The sequence below is a fragment of the Babylonia areolata genome, chromosome 20 (assembly GCF_041734735.1).
Source record: "Babylonia areolata isolate BAREFJ2019XMU chromosome 20, ASM4173473v1, whole genome shotgun sequence".
Taxonomy (NCBI): domain Eukaryota; kingdom Metazoa; phylum Mollusca; class Gastropoda; order Neogastropoda; family Buccinidae; genus Babylonia; species Babylonia areolata.
In genome coordinates this window covers 27240708-27258179 of record NC_134895.1, presented here as the reverse complement: position 1 = coordinate 27258179, position 17472 = coordinate 27240708, and the positions used below count along the sequence as shown (strand labels likewise).

The 17472-nt window shown below is 44.0% G+C and overlaps 1 protein-coding gene across 1 annotated transcript; it reads right to left on the bottom strand.

Annotated features, from left to right (window-relative positions):
* Window positions 1–429: 429 nt before the first annotated feature.
* On the bottom strand, window positions 430–4963 carry LOC143294834 (uncharacterized). Its single transcript, XM_076606340.1, has 2 exons — window positions 4642–4963; window positions 430–3831 (listed from the first exon to the last, which is right to left on the bottom strand). The coding sequence occupies exon 2, from the start codon at window positions 3582–3584 to the stop codon at window positions 3051–3053; it is 534 nt and encodes a 177-aa protein (XP_076462455.1). The 5' UTR covers window positions 3585–3831; window positions 4642–4963; the 3' UTR covers window positions 430–3050.
* Between the last annotated feature and the right edge of the window lie 12509 nt (window positions 4964–17472).

Sequence of the window (17472 nt, the reverse complement as noted above, 5' to 3'; positions counted from 1 at the left end):
TGCAATTGTCCATTTTGTCACTCACACCCCTTCATTTGGGGTTATGGCTTTAACATGAATAAACCATTTCCATTTCACACGCACGCACGCACGCACGCACGCACGAACATACACACATATCTACACACGCACATATATGCACGTAAGCAGGCACGTATGCGCACACACTCACACACCCATACACACTCACACACCCATACACACTCACACAGACGCGCACGCACACGCGCACACACACACTCGCAGACACATAGAGAAAGAAGCACAAGAGCGAGCGCGCGCGCGCGCACACACACACACACACACACACACACACAGAGAGACACAGAGAGAGAGAGAGAGACACTTTCCACAGGGATGACAAAAAGACTCGTGAAACAAATATAGAATTACCTTATTAATAGGCGTTTATTAACAGCTTGTCCCAGAACGTTGCACCCTCAAAATTAACAATCGTGCAAGTGCATTATATATGCTCATTGTACAGGCAATGATCTTCCGTACCGTTTCGTTCTAACTCGCGTGACTTTAATGGGCGTGGTTTATGTGCAAAATAAAGGATTGTGCTATAAAGAAACAGGAAAAAATAAGACAGAGAATTGAATATAAAAGACATAATAAAAGAAAGCAACATTGCATGCTCGTTGATCTGAAGTCACTGTAAAAAATGGCAGTATGTTCCAGAGCACCAGAAACAAAGGTATCCCTTCAAAATATTCAAAAACAAACGTAAACGTAAAACAACAGTGTAGAGCTACAAGGAACCTGGACAAAGTCATTTACAATAGGCATTGGGTGACTTGTAACGTACAGTCATTATTAATCGCAGCTTGTCCGATTGGCTCATGGCCACCTTTATGGCAATAACGAGTAAAAATCAAACATGCAGACTATGAAGAAATAAACACAATCAGGCCAACAGAATGAAAAAAAAATTGGTTACACTGAAATTCCAAATATTTCGGCCTTTTGGTTTCTTCGGGTCACCATAATATTTCGGGCCCTCCATGGCGGGGTGGAGGGTGTAGGGGAGGTGGAGGGATGCATATTTTTAACTCGGAACACTGTGATGGTGATGAAGGAAAGCAAGAGCGGGTACACCACTTTTCTGTCTAATTAAAACGACTATAATAATCCACTTTTAATTAGTGAAGTTGAGCGGTGTTTAAATCTTTCAAAGACGGTGACGGTGGTGACATTCCAATTAAGTTTTTCCATTTGTTATTCCTGACATGACTCGAGTTTCGTGCCCTCCTAGACTTGTGAACCCTCCTCCCATGATATATAAGCGACACACAGCTTGCAGTCTGCTGGTGTTCCATATATCTACGACAGAAAAATCACAATCCAAACATACCCCGCAGATGCCAGTGATAATCGAAATAGGACGGTGGTGAAACGAACAGTTAACAAACACACGCACGCACACACACACACATACAGAGGTATGTTTTGAAACGCAGTATCACACCCATTGACAAAGTTTAGAAAAATGAGTGACAACATTTTGCAGACTTACACAATAAGCTAATATGACAGCACAAAACGTGTGATGGATTGTCAGGCAACACAAGGGTATCCCAGCAACTCCTCGTTGCCGCAGATGTAACTGATGTCTGATGATGGTCACTTATCGCAATGGAAAGGGCTTTACTCTATATACCCTGTATTTTGCATCATTTGTCTCGAGAAAGATCACATCGTAATTCACATCATTTTAAGACATTCTCTTCAAGAAATTGTGGTTTGAAACGTATCCATGCAAGCACCGCATACACAGCGGATCTGTTCTGAATCCTTTCAACCAAATAATCTCTTTCTGTGTCTGTCTCAGTCTCTGTGTGTGTGTGTGTGTGTGTCTCTCTCTCTCTCTCTCTCTCTCTCACACACACACACACACACACACACACACACACACACACACACACACTTTCCAGTTTTGGTCTGTCCGTCCAAACTCACATTATGAGGATAGACGTTAAACTGAAGAGCACACACACACTCGCACTCACGAGCTACACACACACACGCGCGCGCGCGCGCGCACACACATGCACACACATGCACACATAAACACTCACCAGCTACACACACACACACATATCCCTATATCATGAACTCGTCCACTCACGCACAAAATCGCAAAATGTAAATGATATCACATTGTTGTCGCATTTTCCTTAAATCATAGAAAGTTGCACTTTTCCTGTAGTGCGCAACAAATAGCAATTTCAAAACAGAAATAAAGTGTCTTTTCATTTGCACGTGAGTCCAGCTTGGCCTCGATTTGTACAGCCCCGGTGGTGTGTTTACAGGATCCATAGGCTCCAGCCTTCAATGACTGAACAAATCCTTCACTTATTGTTTGTGATCACTATCTTTAGGGGCCAGTCTTCAATGATTATATCTGGTCATAGTCTTCAGGGGTCGGTTTCACTAAATATCACCAGCAAAATTTTTGGGCTCAGTCTTCACCAGTTAGGTCTTGTCTCATATTTGGGGGCTGGGGAGAGAGGAGGTCTGATTGCAAGGTTCAAACATCGCAAATTATGATCACAGGTGGGTTGTTTTTTTAATTGTTGTTCATTGATTGTTTATCCAGAGTCAGTCTTCACCAATCATTTATTACCAGTCTTTGACAATCAGTGTTCACTGGTTAGTTCTGGTCACAGCTTTTGGGGGTCACTGCTCACTGGTTAGTTCTGGTCACAGCTTTTGGGGGTCACTGGTTAGTTCTGATCACAGCTTTAAGGGGTCACTGCTCACTGGTTAGTTCTGGTCACAGCTTTAGGGGGTCACTGCTCACTGGTTAGTTCTGGTCACAGCTTTTAGGGGATCACTGCTCACTGGTTAGTTCTGGTCACAGCTTTAGGGGGTCACTGCTCACTGGTTAGTTCTGGTCACAGCTTTAGGGGGTCACTGATTACTAGTTAGTTCTGGTCATAGCTTTTGGGGGTCACTGCTCACTGGTTAGTTCTGGTCACAGCTTTAGGGGGTCACTAATTACTGGTTAGTGCTGGTCACAGCTTTAAGGGGTCACTGCTCACTGGTTAGTTTGGGTCACCGTCCTCGGGGTTGGCCTTGAGGATGGGCTTGATGTGGGGAACGTGGAGAGACGGGTGACGGGTGTAGGACTTACGAGGGCGGCAGCGTGTCAGGTCCTTCTGAAATTCGTCCGCCCAGTGCACGTGACCGTCCGACATTCTCCGCTTCAGGTGATGTTTCCCGCTGGCATCGTTACTGCCGGTCTTCAGCCCGCCTTTGCTGCCCGTGCCATCCTTGTGGTCCCGGAGGTGCCCCGACGAGGAAGGAGCTGAAGAGGAGTACTGACTCAAGCTGCTGACTTCGCTGCAGGCACCGAAACCGTGGTGGTCGTCGAGCGTTAGGCCTGGCCTGAAGCCCGTGCTGAAGTGGTCCTCATCCAGTTTGCCCTGTGCGGGCGGGTAGTGCAGGCAGCTGCAGTGCATGTCCTCAGAACTGCTCTCCGCTGATGAAGCTAGGTAGCTCAGGGCTTTCATGTAATAGTAATCACCGCTGACAGCGTGCGACACAGGGCTCTCCGACCCTTCTTCTACGCCTTCCATCCTGGTCGACAGACAGAAACTTGTGTGGATGCGAACATTCGCAGACGCTTTCTGGTGACTTAGGGGAGTTGTGTTTTTTCCTTCACGACTTGATATATTGTATCTGTGGACAGAGCGCAGGGCTGCAGAAGATGATCTGTCAATGACTCTTGCCACTGTTCAGTGCTGAGGTGTCGATGACCAGATTCCCACTTCGTACCATTCCGAAGAAAGCTAATGGCGTCCGTCCTTAAACTTCAAATCTGCACTGAAATAAACATAAAAAGAAAATACAATGCAATAATGCGAATAAATAAAGCAGTTCCATCCGTATGCATTTTTGTAGGATCAGTTGCATGTAAGATCACTGAGCACATAGTTTCTTTATTTCTTTGTTCCAAAAAGCTCCACACGTGTCTTTCTTCATTGGCTTTCCATATTTTCATCTTTGTATCCGGTGTCTCAATAAGAATTGCTAAGACCGAGATCAGATAAGATGAATATTTGAAGCAGAAATGAGCAGTATATAGTAAAAATGACTATCATATGTAGGTCTGATGTTCTTACGATCATCTTCCTCTGTCTGTCTGTCTGTCGCTGTGTGTGTGTGTGTGTGTGTGTGTGTGTGTGTGTGTGTGTGTGTGTGTGTGTGTGTGAAGGGTATTATAACGCTGAATGGACGATAAAAAGACTTTGTCAGTCTCTCTCCCTATCTGTCTGTCTGTCTGTCTCTGTCTCTCTCTCTCCCATCCTTTGGAAAATACATTACAGTATTTGTTGTTGTTTTTTGTTGTTGCTGCTGCTGTTTTTCTTCTTTGCTTTTTGCGACTTTCTTTTTGTTGTGACAACAAATGAATATAAACAAAAAATAACAAATTCCAAATTCTTCAATAAAAAATTACAGCAAAGTCAAACTGTTATTTATGTTTTGATATCTTAAATGAATTTGATGACAGAAGAAATTAAGGAAGCTGCTAGGAGCAACAGCCAGACGTATGAAAAAGAAAGAACGAAAGAAAATGAGAAACAAATAAATAGATTAAACAAAAGAAGAGTGACATGGATATACTTGTCTTACCTTTCCCATTTGACGGACAGATGATGAAAGTGTTTAATCTCAGGTCTCAAACCAGTCCCCTCCTAAAGGAAATAAGTTTTCAGATTAAAAATTCTCTTTTTGTACACAGATAATGCAAGGACCACACGGCATACTCCGATCAATACAAGTAACGTCACATTTGTTACTCGACCCTACTGACTGTACCTGCTTCCTCCTATAGCTGACTGACACACAATGAGAAAAACAGGTCTGATACGACTGCCTTTAAATCACACTGTCTGCTTAGCTCGAACGGACCTGCAGTACGTAGTCAGTATTGTTTACCAGACAGGGCAGGAAGGATTAGTCCGCTCTGGGTGCAGTTCTGGCAGCGACCCAGTGGGGTGGGCGGGAGGAAGCAATGGTATTCCTGTCGATACATTCCACGTGAGTAGCTAGCTGCCTGCCAGTACCATAAATAAGGGTGATAAGAGTTTGGAGGGGTGAGCCAATAATGTAGCGTAGATTGTTACAGGTCTCGGTGAAAAGTCGGTTAGGTTTACTGCGAGGTCAGCGTTCAGGGTCATTTGGGCAAAGGTTTGATTCATGAACTGGGAGGACGGGATATTCTCTCTCCCCTCCTCCCTCCCTCCCCCGCCCCCCTCTTTGTCTCTCTGTCAGTCCCGATCGATCGCTCATTCGCTCTCGGTAGTAGTAGTAGCAGTAAACATAGTAGGTTTTTTGTTTGTTTGTTTGTTTTGTTTTGTTTTTAATAGTAGTTAATACGATTTCTTTAGCGCCTAACCAAGGAGCACTGCTGAAGAGTCGCTGTTATTTCATATAAAAGAATAACAGACTCATGCTGAGCTGCAATCTGTTCAACTGAATGCCGTCCGTTCAGTAACGTCAATAACATACGGGTTCTTGAATTGCCCGGGTTACCAATAATCATTTTTATCATATTGTCTCTTTATACAAACAGACTGATAAATAAAACATTGCCCGGGTTACCAATAATTAATTTTATTATAATGTCTGTTTATACAAATAAGACTGATATCAAAACATGTAGACATTACATCCCTCCTCATCTTGGAATAAAAATATATCTAAAAAGGTGTTGCTGATTTTGAATTGTTCTTGTCACATAAACTTGTATGAATGAATTTTGGTATTATCAAGTGCTTAATTTCTTGCACTTGAGAGTTCATAGGCTTCGAAGAGCAAAATATGTTATCAAAATGTTCTTTACTTTTTAGACTTGAGAGTTGATGTACTTGAAGAAACGTTCTTGAACTGATTAACACGTAAATTCATACAATCATTTAAATAAGAACTTTACAAAAGCTCATAGTTAAACTGAACTAACTGTAGTATCCTCTCTTGAACTGTCAGTTCTTTGTTTTGTTTTGTTTTTCACGTGGTCACAAAGTCTTTGAGATGTGCTGGCTTTTTATAAATTCTTTTTTAATGTTGTGTTTTTCTTAGAATTGGGCTGCTCATTCTGGACTGGGGAATTTCTGTTGCAACTGGGGCAGGAGCAGGCATGGACTGGTTGACTGGATCAGCATCAGATGTTACTGGGTCGATGCGACTGGATGACTTCCTTTTTCTGCCAGTTGAAGATAAGGGTTGGGTGACTTTATTGAAAAAAAGAAGAGTTGCGTGTAATTTCTCTGTCACCCTCTCCTGCAGTCAACATGAAACCGGTTTTTTTGTTTGTTTTTTTGTTGTTGTTTTTACTGTGACTTGAAGAGGTGTTTGAGAATAGTAAGGAGTTCTTTCTTTCTTTCTTTCTTGAAGGGCAAGAACAGTGTCACCGACCTGGATTTCAGATGCATGTCCTTGACATCGGTTGTCAATGTAGACTTTCATCTTCTGTTTCTTGACCAACTCTTCATGACGGATTTCTTCATGCAGTTGTTTTGATCTGTTGGGTTGGGTTGGTTTCAGGGCACTAGAGTGACCCCAGGGGGATGATTTAGGACAATGACAGGTCCTCACGGGGACGAATTGGGACACTGATAAGACCCACGGGGGACCTACACGAGAGGGGGGTGATTTGGGACGTTACACTGGTAAACACGCATGATGAGACCAATCCACACTGTGTCACAACACAAATTTTGTAAGCCGTCATGGAGACAAACAAGGTCATGAATCGTAAAGTGACGCCCACATTGCCAGTTCATATGACTTGCTTCCGTCCTAAAATCGAGGTCAAGTCTTCAGGTTTCGTTCTTTGAGTTCAGACTCCTGCCCATATGAGAGTATGAATGTGAGCAAACTGTTTAAAAAGGCTGTCTTTCTCTCTTTTTTTTTTCTTTCTTTTTTTTTTTTTTTTTAAAGTAGATAAAAGTGGTTGCGCAAAGAAAATTTTGGTGTGACCGCATTAGTTACAATACTACAAGTGTTTTACTTTGATCAACCGAGGTCTAGAGTTAATGAAAAATGAAAGGTTTTGTAACTGTCCATTTAAACATACCAGTTCAAATACTGTGTGTGTGCATTGATAATTTGGCTATTGGTTTGAAGTACTTTTCTGACGTGGAACTGAGTTTTTTTATCAGCATGTTGATGTACACCTATTATTTCCATGCTAAATTTAGTTCCAGTGATGTATTAAGTCAAGATTCATGTTCACCTTATATTCTTCACCGTTTTTTAACGTTTCGTTCAGCCCTGTGCCGTGTTCATGTGTGCCTTTGACCGTGAGTTGGGAGGCTGTGTTGCGTTAGTGAGGAGGCTCTTTAGATAAGAGATAGACAGACAGGAATCAAACACACACACACACACACCACACACACACACACACACATACATTCAAGCAACTATCAGGCATTAGAAACACAGTGTAGTGGGTTGGACGTTAAACCCAAGATCAACAACTGTGCAGTGAGCCATTTAGCGTGCAGTGGGAACTTGTTGCCTTGGACACTTTGGTGGGTTTGGGGCGTGGGGGTACAGTGTTTTCATAACCAGGTGCTTTGGGAAAACAGCCGGTGCTTCGGAAATAATATACGATCTCGGAAAAAAAGACATTGAAAACATACATTTTTGATCACGGAAAAAAAATCAAAACATTGAGAACATGTCTTTGCAACATAGACGTAACGCGTCCGCCTATGAAGCGCGAGAATCTGAGCGCACTGGTTCGAATCCCATAATCGCCAGTATTTTCTCCTCCTCCACTAGACCTTGAGTGGTGGTCTGGACGCTGGTCATTCGGATGAGACAATAGACTGAGGTCCAGTGTGCAGCATGCACTCAGCGCAGGTAAAAGAACCCACGGCAACAAAAGGGTTGTCCTTTGCAAAATTCTGTAGAAAAATCCACTTCGATAGGATAACAAAAAACAAAATTGCAGAAAAAATACCCCAAAAATGGGGTTTCGCTTTCAGTGCAGTGACGCGCTCTCCCTGGGGAGAACAGCCCGAATTTCACACAGAGAAATCTGTCGTGACAAAAAGAGTAATTGAATACAATACAATATACTTGAATGCATAGTTTCAAGACTTAAATTTTCCAAAGACCTTACCCTGATGTAGGCTAGGGGACCTTTGTTTTGAAAAATGAACTCATTTTAAATGTGTTTTGCGGCAAGATAGGCGTTTTGGGGGATCATTCAACAGGGTTCAGAATCTATGAAAGAAGCAACAGATGAAAATGATATAGCCAGAGGCGAATGATAAATCATTAAAATGTAAGATTAGTACGTTTGTAACTGGTACTTGGCGCTGATTACTCACAACATGTGCAATAACGGCCACGTCCATCTGGGTCACAGCCAACACGGCCATTTTTTCTCACCAACCATGCTCGTCATCACAGTAACAACCAGTGGAGCCTGGCTCTTTCTGCCATGTTTCCGTGTACTCAGTTCAATGTTTCCCCCGTCTACTCTTTCAAAACTTTTTTTTCTCTTCTTCTTTTTTTTTTTTTTTCATAGAAAGAAGTTTCAGTGCGGATCAAAAAACTTGTCCAATTAAAGAAAATCCATGCAAATCTGAAGATTTGAAGAGTGAAAAGCCGATCTGGGCAATGTATCAAAACTGTTTCTGATTGGAATTTGATTCATGCTCACTCACACACTCACTGTCATAGATACTAGTTTTCTGGCACTGGGGCCAGAATTGAGCTTACACACAAGAATGTAAGCTTTCAAACACTGCCATTCCATGAGGCTCTGGCACCAATAACCACACTCCCTCCACTCCCTACCCTCCCCACCCATTTCACGTCTGCCTTCGACGCCGTCATACGGTCCCACGCGGGATAAAATCCTTACCAAGTGCAGTCCTTACCTGACCGTAAATCTCATTCAGTCTCGGTTTTTCGAAAACTCCAGAATACTGACAGACTAAAGTTTGGGCATCAGTCAATGAATTTCGTCTCTCATCGTCACTGTGGTTTGACAAGTCAGTGTGCGCTCATTTTCAGGGCAATTAATCGTTCATACTGTGTAGCGTTTATTGTTTTTTTAACAATGTAAGTGGGCAACCTTTAAAGTTATATTTGACCGAATGAATAAAATTCAGTAATCTTGACCTTTCGTTGAGAATGTGTAACATTGCACCCTCGTAAGGGCAAGACTCCGTGAAGACTTTAATATACATTCCCATGCACCAGGCCCACCTGGCGTTATTTTACTCTCTCTTAATCCCTGCTCCTTCCCACTCCATCACACACACACACACACCCCACCGCCCCCCCCCCCTCCCCCACGCCCCCTTATCTCTCTCTCTCTCTCTCTCTGTGTGTTCCCATTCCATCACTGTTGGCCAGATTTGTGTGGTGGCTTAACACTGTTATGACGGCTGACATGTATACCCCAACAGATTGTTGTGAGTGGTCACCATGGTACTGAGATACTCAGTGGTTCACTTGCGGAGAGGGGTACAACTGAAACTTTGTGTGTGTGTGTGTGTGTCCTGGATGAATGAGCGCGCTCTCAGAAACACAGAAAAGCAGAAGGGGAGGAAAAGAGCAAAGAACAGACAAACCGATAAAGATGTGGGGGTGGTGTGGCGGTAGTTAAAATTGTAGAACTCACATGCCAGTCGATGGAAGAATAGGGTGACGATGTGTTTGTAGATTATGTATTTTCAGTGCCATACGCTGTGTCCACTGAACTATTCTCGCCGTGACGTAAATGGCCAGTTATCTTGCGGTAGTCTTCTCTCAGTGTGTGTATGTGAATGTGTGTGTGTGTAAAGGCAGGAAGGTAGTGAAGCAACTCTCCTGTGGCAAAGTGCAAGGATCTGATGCAATACCTGCTGAGGTATACAAAGCAGGAGGACCTGCAATGATGCAAAAGCTGACTTAACTCTTCCAGTCCATGTGGAACGACGGACAGATCGCGCAACAGCTGAAAGATGCCAGCATCGTCCACATCTACAACAGGAAAGGCAACCGCTAGTCTTGCAACAACCACCTAAGTATCTCCCTCTTGCCCATTGCTGGGTAGATTCTTGCCTGTGTCCTGCTCCACCGCCTTCTCCAACATCTTGAACAAGGTCTCCTCCCAGAAAGCCACTGCGGCTTCCGTACTGAATGTGGGACAGCAGACGTGATTTTTGCCGCGCAACTCCAGGGAAAATGCCAGGAGCAACACAGCGACCTCTTTATGACCTTTGTCGATCTGACCAAGGCTTTCGATACGGTCAGAAGAGAATGCTTGTAGAAATCATGGAGAAGTTTGGTTGCCCAAGCAAAATCATCACAATCGTCCGCCAGTTCCATGACGGCATGATGGAGAAAGTTCTGGATGACGGAGACAAGTCAGAGGCCTTCCCAGTGACAAACGGCGTTAAACAAAGCTGCGTTCTCCCCCCGACTCTGTTCAGTGTGGTATTCTCTGCCATGCTGACAGATGCTTTCCGTGACTGCCAAGAAGGAATGCACGTCAGGTACAGGACTGACAGGAGATTGTTTGACCTCAGGCACCTGCAGGCTGTTACAAAGGTGAAAGAGACAGTCATCAGAGATTTCATGTTTGCTGATGACTGCACACTCAATGCCAGCACAGAGCAGAAGATGCAGTGCAAAATGGACTGCTTTTCAAAAGCCAGCCACAACTTCAGTCTCACCATCAGCACCAAAAGACCGAAGTTATGCACCAGCCTTCCCCACGAAAGTCATACCAGGAGCCGCGCATCACAGTGAAGGGGTAGAACCTCCAGGCAAGTCGACAACTTCACCAACCTGGGCAGCACGCTCCCTCGCGCACTGAACATAGACACTGAGGTCAACAACAGGATCGCCAAAGGCAACGCCGCCTTTGGGAGACTCCGTGAGAACGTCTGGGAGCGGAGAGGACTCAGCGCTACCACCCAGCTGAAGGTCTACTGTGCAGTGTCCTTACCACCCTCCTTTACGCCAGCAAGACCTGGACTGTCTACAGCAGACACGCTAAACAGCTCAATCGCTTCTTCCTGAGCTGTCTCCGCAGACTCCTCCACATCAGGTGGCAGGACAAAGTCCCCGACACGGAAGTCCTGGAACGAGCTGGCCTCTGCAGCCTCTACACCCTTCTTCAGAAAGCCCAGGCCAGGTGGGCTGGACATATGGTCAGAATGACAGACAGTCGATTGTCCAAGCAGCTGCAGCACGGAGAACTGTGTCAGGGCAAGCGCTCAGTTGGAGGGCAGAAGAAACGCTACAAAGACCGCCTCGAAGCGTCCTTCAAAGACCTGGGCGTCGTCATCAACTCATGCTCTGGACCGTCGAGCTTGGCGCAGCAAGATCACCACAGGGGCTCGTGCAGCTTAAGTCAGGCGCAATGAAAGCGTGCTGTGCGCAAGGCCGAGCAGCATCCACTTCCACGACAGCACCAACTTACATGTGTCCCACATGTGGACGAGCCTTCAGGGCCTGGATTCGCTCATCAGTCACCTCCAGACCCACGGCCACCGAACTTAGCCCTGATTTTTAATCCATGGTCATCTTCAAATCCGAAGGACGAAATCATGTACATGTGTGTCTGTGTGTGTGTCTGTGTGCAGAGGTCTGCGCAGTTGCCATGACCACAGCAAGATCTGCAACACTTCCCAATATTTCCTGTGACCTTTGCGCAGTTCATATTTCTAGAGATGTCTGTTCATGGCAGAACTGCTCTGCATGTGGTTCTTTGTCGATCGGAAACCTGTCTAAAACACTACCAGAGAAGATGTGACCTTGTTTCACTTGTGTACAGAATCCTGTCAAGGGTCAAGACATCCAGGCAAAGCAAAGCAAATCCAAACAAATGTATCTGCTCTCGATCAGCACAGCTATGACCCCAATGGGGTTGTCCTGTGTGTGTGTTACTCTGAGATAGATTCAGTCTCTAGGATGAACCAAGGGAGTGAACTGATACATAAACGCTGTTTCAGATTTGCTTCTTTTTTATTTTTTAATTGGAGTGGTGGGGGCAGCAGATGCCTGACAAATGCACAGACCCTAGGCGCTGGATACTGAAGCATTGAGAGCCTGTCAAATGCTGCTTGAGAAACATGTTGGTAAAACATGATAAATTGGGGTAAAATCAATAAAACAATAAGCAAATACATTAGAATAGAATACGAAAAAATATACAAAAAGACAAGTGATTAGAATCTAATAGATAAAATTGGGCCACGTTCAGCAAACTTGAGCGCGCATACACACACGCACACACTATCCGTCACGCGTTTTGCTAGGTTGTGCTTGTATCGATCCATCTCTCTCTCTGAGGGAGAGAGAGAATTGTGTGAGACTGTAAGATATATATATATATATATATATATATATATATATATATATATATATAAAGAGAGACAGGGAGTGAGAGAGAAAATTATAAATCCAATCCCAGATGTCTTCGTTTTCCATAAAGAAGTGGAAGAAGCATAAAAACAGTTTGGGTTAAACTTTTCAACGGATTTGCAGTTGGGGAGGGGTAGTGGTTTTAAAATTATCTCATCTGCCAAAAAGGAGTTTGGTATGCACAACTTATTACTGTTGTAGTCATTGTTCCAGATAAAAGCATCGGTGGTAAAATTTATTTAAACACGTTCTAATATCATTTAAAAGAAAAAGACATTAAAATAAAGACCACTCACAAACACATGATCAAATCCTACTGCAGGTAGTGTGTAAGCCTGTAATACACCCATTCGTATGTTACATCTATTGTTTTTTTGTTGTTATTGTTTGTTTTTTTCCTGGGAAAATGTTGTGGATAGTACATAAAAACATGATATCGGGAGTAATGTGTATAAATACACACTTTGCTAAATTTAACTGCTGTTTGTGAAATATTACTGTGGTTTGCCAGACAGCTCAACCTGTCTCGATCCATTGCAAACCAGCCAGTCCTCTGAGCCGATAGATTTACCGACAAATCATTCAATCGACCATTAATTAGTCAGTGAAGTGTGAATCAATTGAACCAGCTGGCTGTAACCAAGTGTCTCAGTTTGATGGCTCTCATGACTGTTCCTTAACAGGAATGGGTATGGACATTTCTCTGTCCTGCCTCTGTATTTCTTTGTCCGTCTGCCTGTCTGTCTGTCTCTGCCCTTCCCCACCTCTCTCTCTCTCTCGCTTCCCAATACACATACACACAAACATACACGTACTTGTCATGAAAGGACCTCCCAAACAACTCTCCGGTTGCGAATTTGAAGATTTTTAGATAAGACAGTCATCTTTACCATGGATTGAAAACAGAAGGGTGCTACTTCGAACTGAGAAAGAGAAAGACAGAGAACGCAAGAAAGCAAGAAGTTTTATTGTATAGGCCATATGACCCATTACAACTGAACGTGTTGACAATGTTAGAGTTAACAATAGTTTTTGTGTTCTATAAACATGATCAACAATGTCAAATAAATCTTCAAAAGAAAAAAAGTCAAGAAAAAGAAAAAGCATTGACGACGTCGGTTTGCATAATAAATGTATCTACCAAGGTCATAGAGACAATGCTCATCTTGCATCAAACGTTGAAACCCAGTCATCAAAGGATAAAGCGTACATTTCTTAGGAATGTACTTCTGTCGTAAATCGTTCAGTTCCGTGCAGTGGAAAAGAAAACGCAGTTCCGTTTCTATAGCATTATGGCAGAATGAGCATATCAGGTTTTGCTCCGAGACAGCAGTGCGACGTTTTTTGTGTGTCTGTAGTTCTAATCTAAATCTTATCAGGATGTTACGGATATGTTTGTTGGTAATTGTTGTGAAGTAGGATTCCAAGGATATGGATGTTTTAAATGTGTGGTAAACACTAAATTTAGTGTTACTGCTGGTATATTCATTTCACTTTTGATAGTAGCAATCTATCAGTCTCTGCTTAAAAGATCTCAGGAATATATCTTGATTTGCCACCCCCTGATTTTCCCATACAAAGCCAAAACCCGTATCGTGTAAAGTTTTATAAACATGACTTACCCAACAAATTTTGCCATCATGAAGTGACATAAGCATGTTGTATGATTTTCGTGGAAGTCTGGAATCGTCTGATGATGATGGAGTCTCCCGTCGGTCCGACGGATGAGTAGGCAGGCAGGCTTATCTGTCGGTGTGTGTCCTCATGTGGGAGAAAAGGCCGATTCTGGATGCGCAGCACTTCCCACAGGTGTTGCAAGGGAAAACGTCTCCAGAAGTTGAGCCCTGTTTCCTTAGCTCACGCTTCTCCTTAATAGCCAGCGTTCTCTTGTTTTCAAACGTCTTTATGCCACTAGAGCACAGCATCCTCAAGCGAGAGCGGTCAAGGGCATCATTTTCCCAGGAAGCGATGTCTATGTCACAGGCTTTGAGGTTTGTCTTCAAGGTGTCCTTGAAGCGCTTGCAGGGTCTTCCACGTTCACGGTGGCCTTCCTTCAGCTGGCCATACAAAAGCATCTTCGGGATCCTGCTGTCTGTCATGCGGACAACGTGTCCTGTCCAGCATAGCTGGCACTGGATCAGCAGGCTTTCAATGCTGGGCAGGCCGCTCCTCTCTAGGACCTGGAGGTTGGAGACCCTGTCTTGCCACTTTATGCCGAGGATCTTTCGTGGGCATCTCTGGTGAAACTGCTCAAGTTGTTGAATGTGACGGCGATACGTCGTCCATGTTTCGAAGCAGTACAACAAGGTGGTCAGCACAACAGCTCTGTAGGTTTTCATCTTGGTGCTGAACCTGATGCCTTTGTTGTTCCACAGCCTGTTGTTGAGACTGCCAAAGGCGGAGCTGGCCTTGGCGATGCGCAGCGTCACTTCTGCATCAAGGGCTCCGTTGCTGCATAGGGTGCTGCCCAGGTAGCAAAACTTGTTGACTGACTTGATCTCTGTGTCATCGATCTTGATTGCAGGTGGAGGGGGGGGGGGGGGAGGCACTGGCGTTCTGTGAGCTAGCTGGTTGGTACATGGACTCGGTCTTGCTGAGGTTGGTGGTGAGTCCAAAGCGCCTGCAGGAGGTTAAGAACCTGTCCATAATGAACTGCATGTCCTCATGGGAATGGAATCGTCTAGTGGTGTTAAAGTACTAGTATTTGATACAAGCAACATAGGTGAAAACATGTGTAAGGGGTAATGTCCAGTTTCGCCGTACACCATGTCATTTGGGTTTCGGGGGCTAACATTCAGCAATTTCTTTAATGAAAAGGTGTGAATATTTTCACCGCTTTCTGATGTGTTAAACCCCATATTTCTGCACCGTACAATAACATTGGTTTAATTTGTGTGTCAAATCTTTTTTTTTTTTTTTACAAAAATCGTTGCTGAACAATCTCTTAATCTCCACAAAGAGTTCTTAAAATGTCACGTGACTCCTTTTCTTGCTTTACAAGTTACTAACTCACTGAAGGCTTTACTAAATGCTAATTCATTTGAAAAAATCAGACCCAGATATTTATAAGAATTTACTACTGCTACAACCTGACCTTTGTGAAACCACATTTTTTTCTTTGCCACACACCTCCCCCAAAATGAAAATAACAATGTTAGATTTGTTAAGGCAAGACATGGCAGCTATTTTCAGCTATTTTCAAAACAGTTTTATTCTAAATTCTGGTTATAGGTAAATATTGTTAGGTATCACCAAGGATTCACAAAAATGTAAAAAGAATACACTCTTCATGTACCCGTTGCCATGGTGGTGTGTCCATCGAGATCGATGATGACCATCGTTGTCATCCAGCTGGGGGATGGGGGTAGGGTGGTGGTGGGGTGGGGGGGAGGATGCTCATGAATCTATCTGTGAATGCGCAGATGGCTGAATAGTCCAATCTGCGCACGAAATGTTCGCTGACAGTTGGGGCAGACAAAGACAGGCATACCATTGTCAGGGAGCTTGTTTGCCCGTGACTTTCTGGCCTGCCTCTTCTGAACAGCTGCAGCAGTCCTGTTGGCCTCGCACAACTTGGCGCCTTTGTGCACAGCAGCGCGCCATTTGTCACGGTCTACTGCAGATTCCTCCCAGGAATCAGGGTTGATATCAAACGCTTTCAGAGAGACTTTCAGAGTATCTCTGAAGCGCTTCTTCTGACCTCCGTGTGACCTCTTCCCTTGTTGCAGCTCGCCATAGAAGAGCCTTTTGGGCAGCCGATGGTCTGGCATGCGCGCCACGTGTCCAGCCCAGCGAAGCTGGGACTGCATCAGGATGGTGAAGATGCTGGGAAGGGTGGCTTTTGCGAGCACCTCTGTGTCTGGGGTCTTGTCTTGCCACTTGATGTTCAGTAGCTTCCTGAGGCATGTTGTGTGGAAGTGGTTCAGCTTCTTGGCATGTCGTTGGTACACTGTCCAAGTTTCGCACGCGTACAGTAGTGTGGGGAGAACTACTGCTCTGTAGACCTTTAGCTTGGTCTCAAGACTAATGCCTCTTCTGTTCAGACATTTGCACTCAGTCTACCAAAAGTTGCGCTTGCTCTTGCAATCCTGACGTTCACTTCATCGTCGATGGTCGCATTTCGTGACAGTGTGCTGCCAAGGTATGTGAACCGCTCCACGGCACTGAGTCTCTGACCGTTGACTGTGATGTTGGGCTCAACGTAGGGTTTCCCTGGGGCTGGCTGATGGAGAACTTCAGTTTTCCTCGTGCTGATGGTAAGGCCGAAGTTCCTGCTGGCAGTGGCAAACTTGTCAACACTGAGTTGCATGTCAGCTTCAGATCCAGCGTTGAGGGCACAGTTTCAGTTTCAGTTGCTCAAGGAGACGTCACTGCGTTCGGACAAACCATATACGCTACACCACATCTGCCAAGCAGATGCCTGACCAGCAGCGTAACCCAACGCGCTTAGTCAGGCCTTGAGAAAAACAAAAAAAACAAAAAAAACAAACAAAAAAACCAAAAAAAAAACGGGGGAATAAATTATAGATAAGCTTACATAAATAAATAAATAAATGAATAATAATTATAATATAGAAAAAGGTAGTAGTAATAATAATAGTAATACTAATAAAATGAAAAAAAAAAATAATAATAAAAAATAAAATAAAAATAAATAAATAAGACAACAATGGTGATAAATAAGCGAATAAATGTAAAACATGAAGACACACATTCACACACACACCCACACATGCACAACAGAAATGCACCAAACATGCAGTTTCACAGATATGAAAGCACAGTCAAATACATATAAACGTACATGAGCTCCAACACACACACACACACACACACACACATTACCTTGCACCTCCTCTACCCCCCTCCTCCACACACTCATTTCTAGTCCACGTATCGCAGCTTCCACGGCACACACACACACACACAGAAACACACACTCACAGAGATGAACACTTACTTGTACAAGCACACACACATACGCCCATATCTCCCACCCCCAACCCCACACACATATATACAAGGATATATATAGATATATAGATATATATATATATATATATATACGTTCCAATATCCTGTTGC

Excerpts from the sequence above, each read along its gene's own strand:
- LOC143294834 (XM_076606340.1), bottom strand. The coding sequence starts at position 3,584 with ATGGAAGGCGTAGAAGAAGGGTCGGAGAGCCCTGTGTCGCACGCTGTC.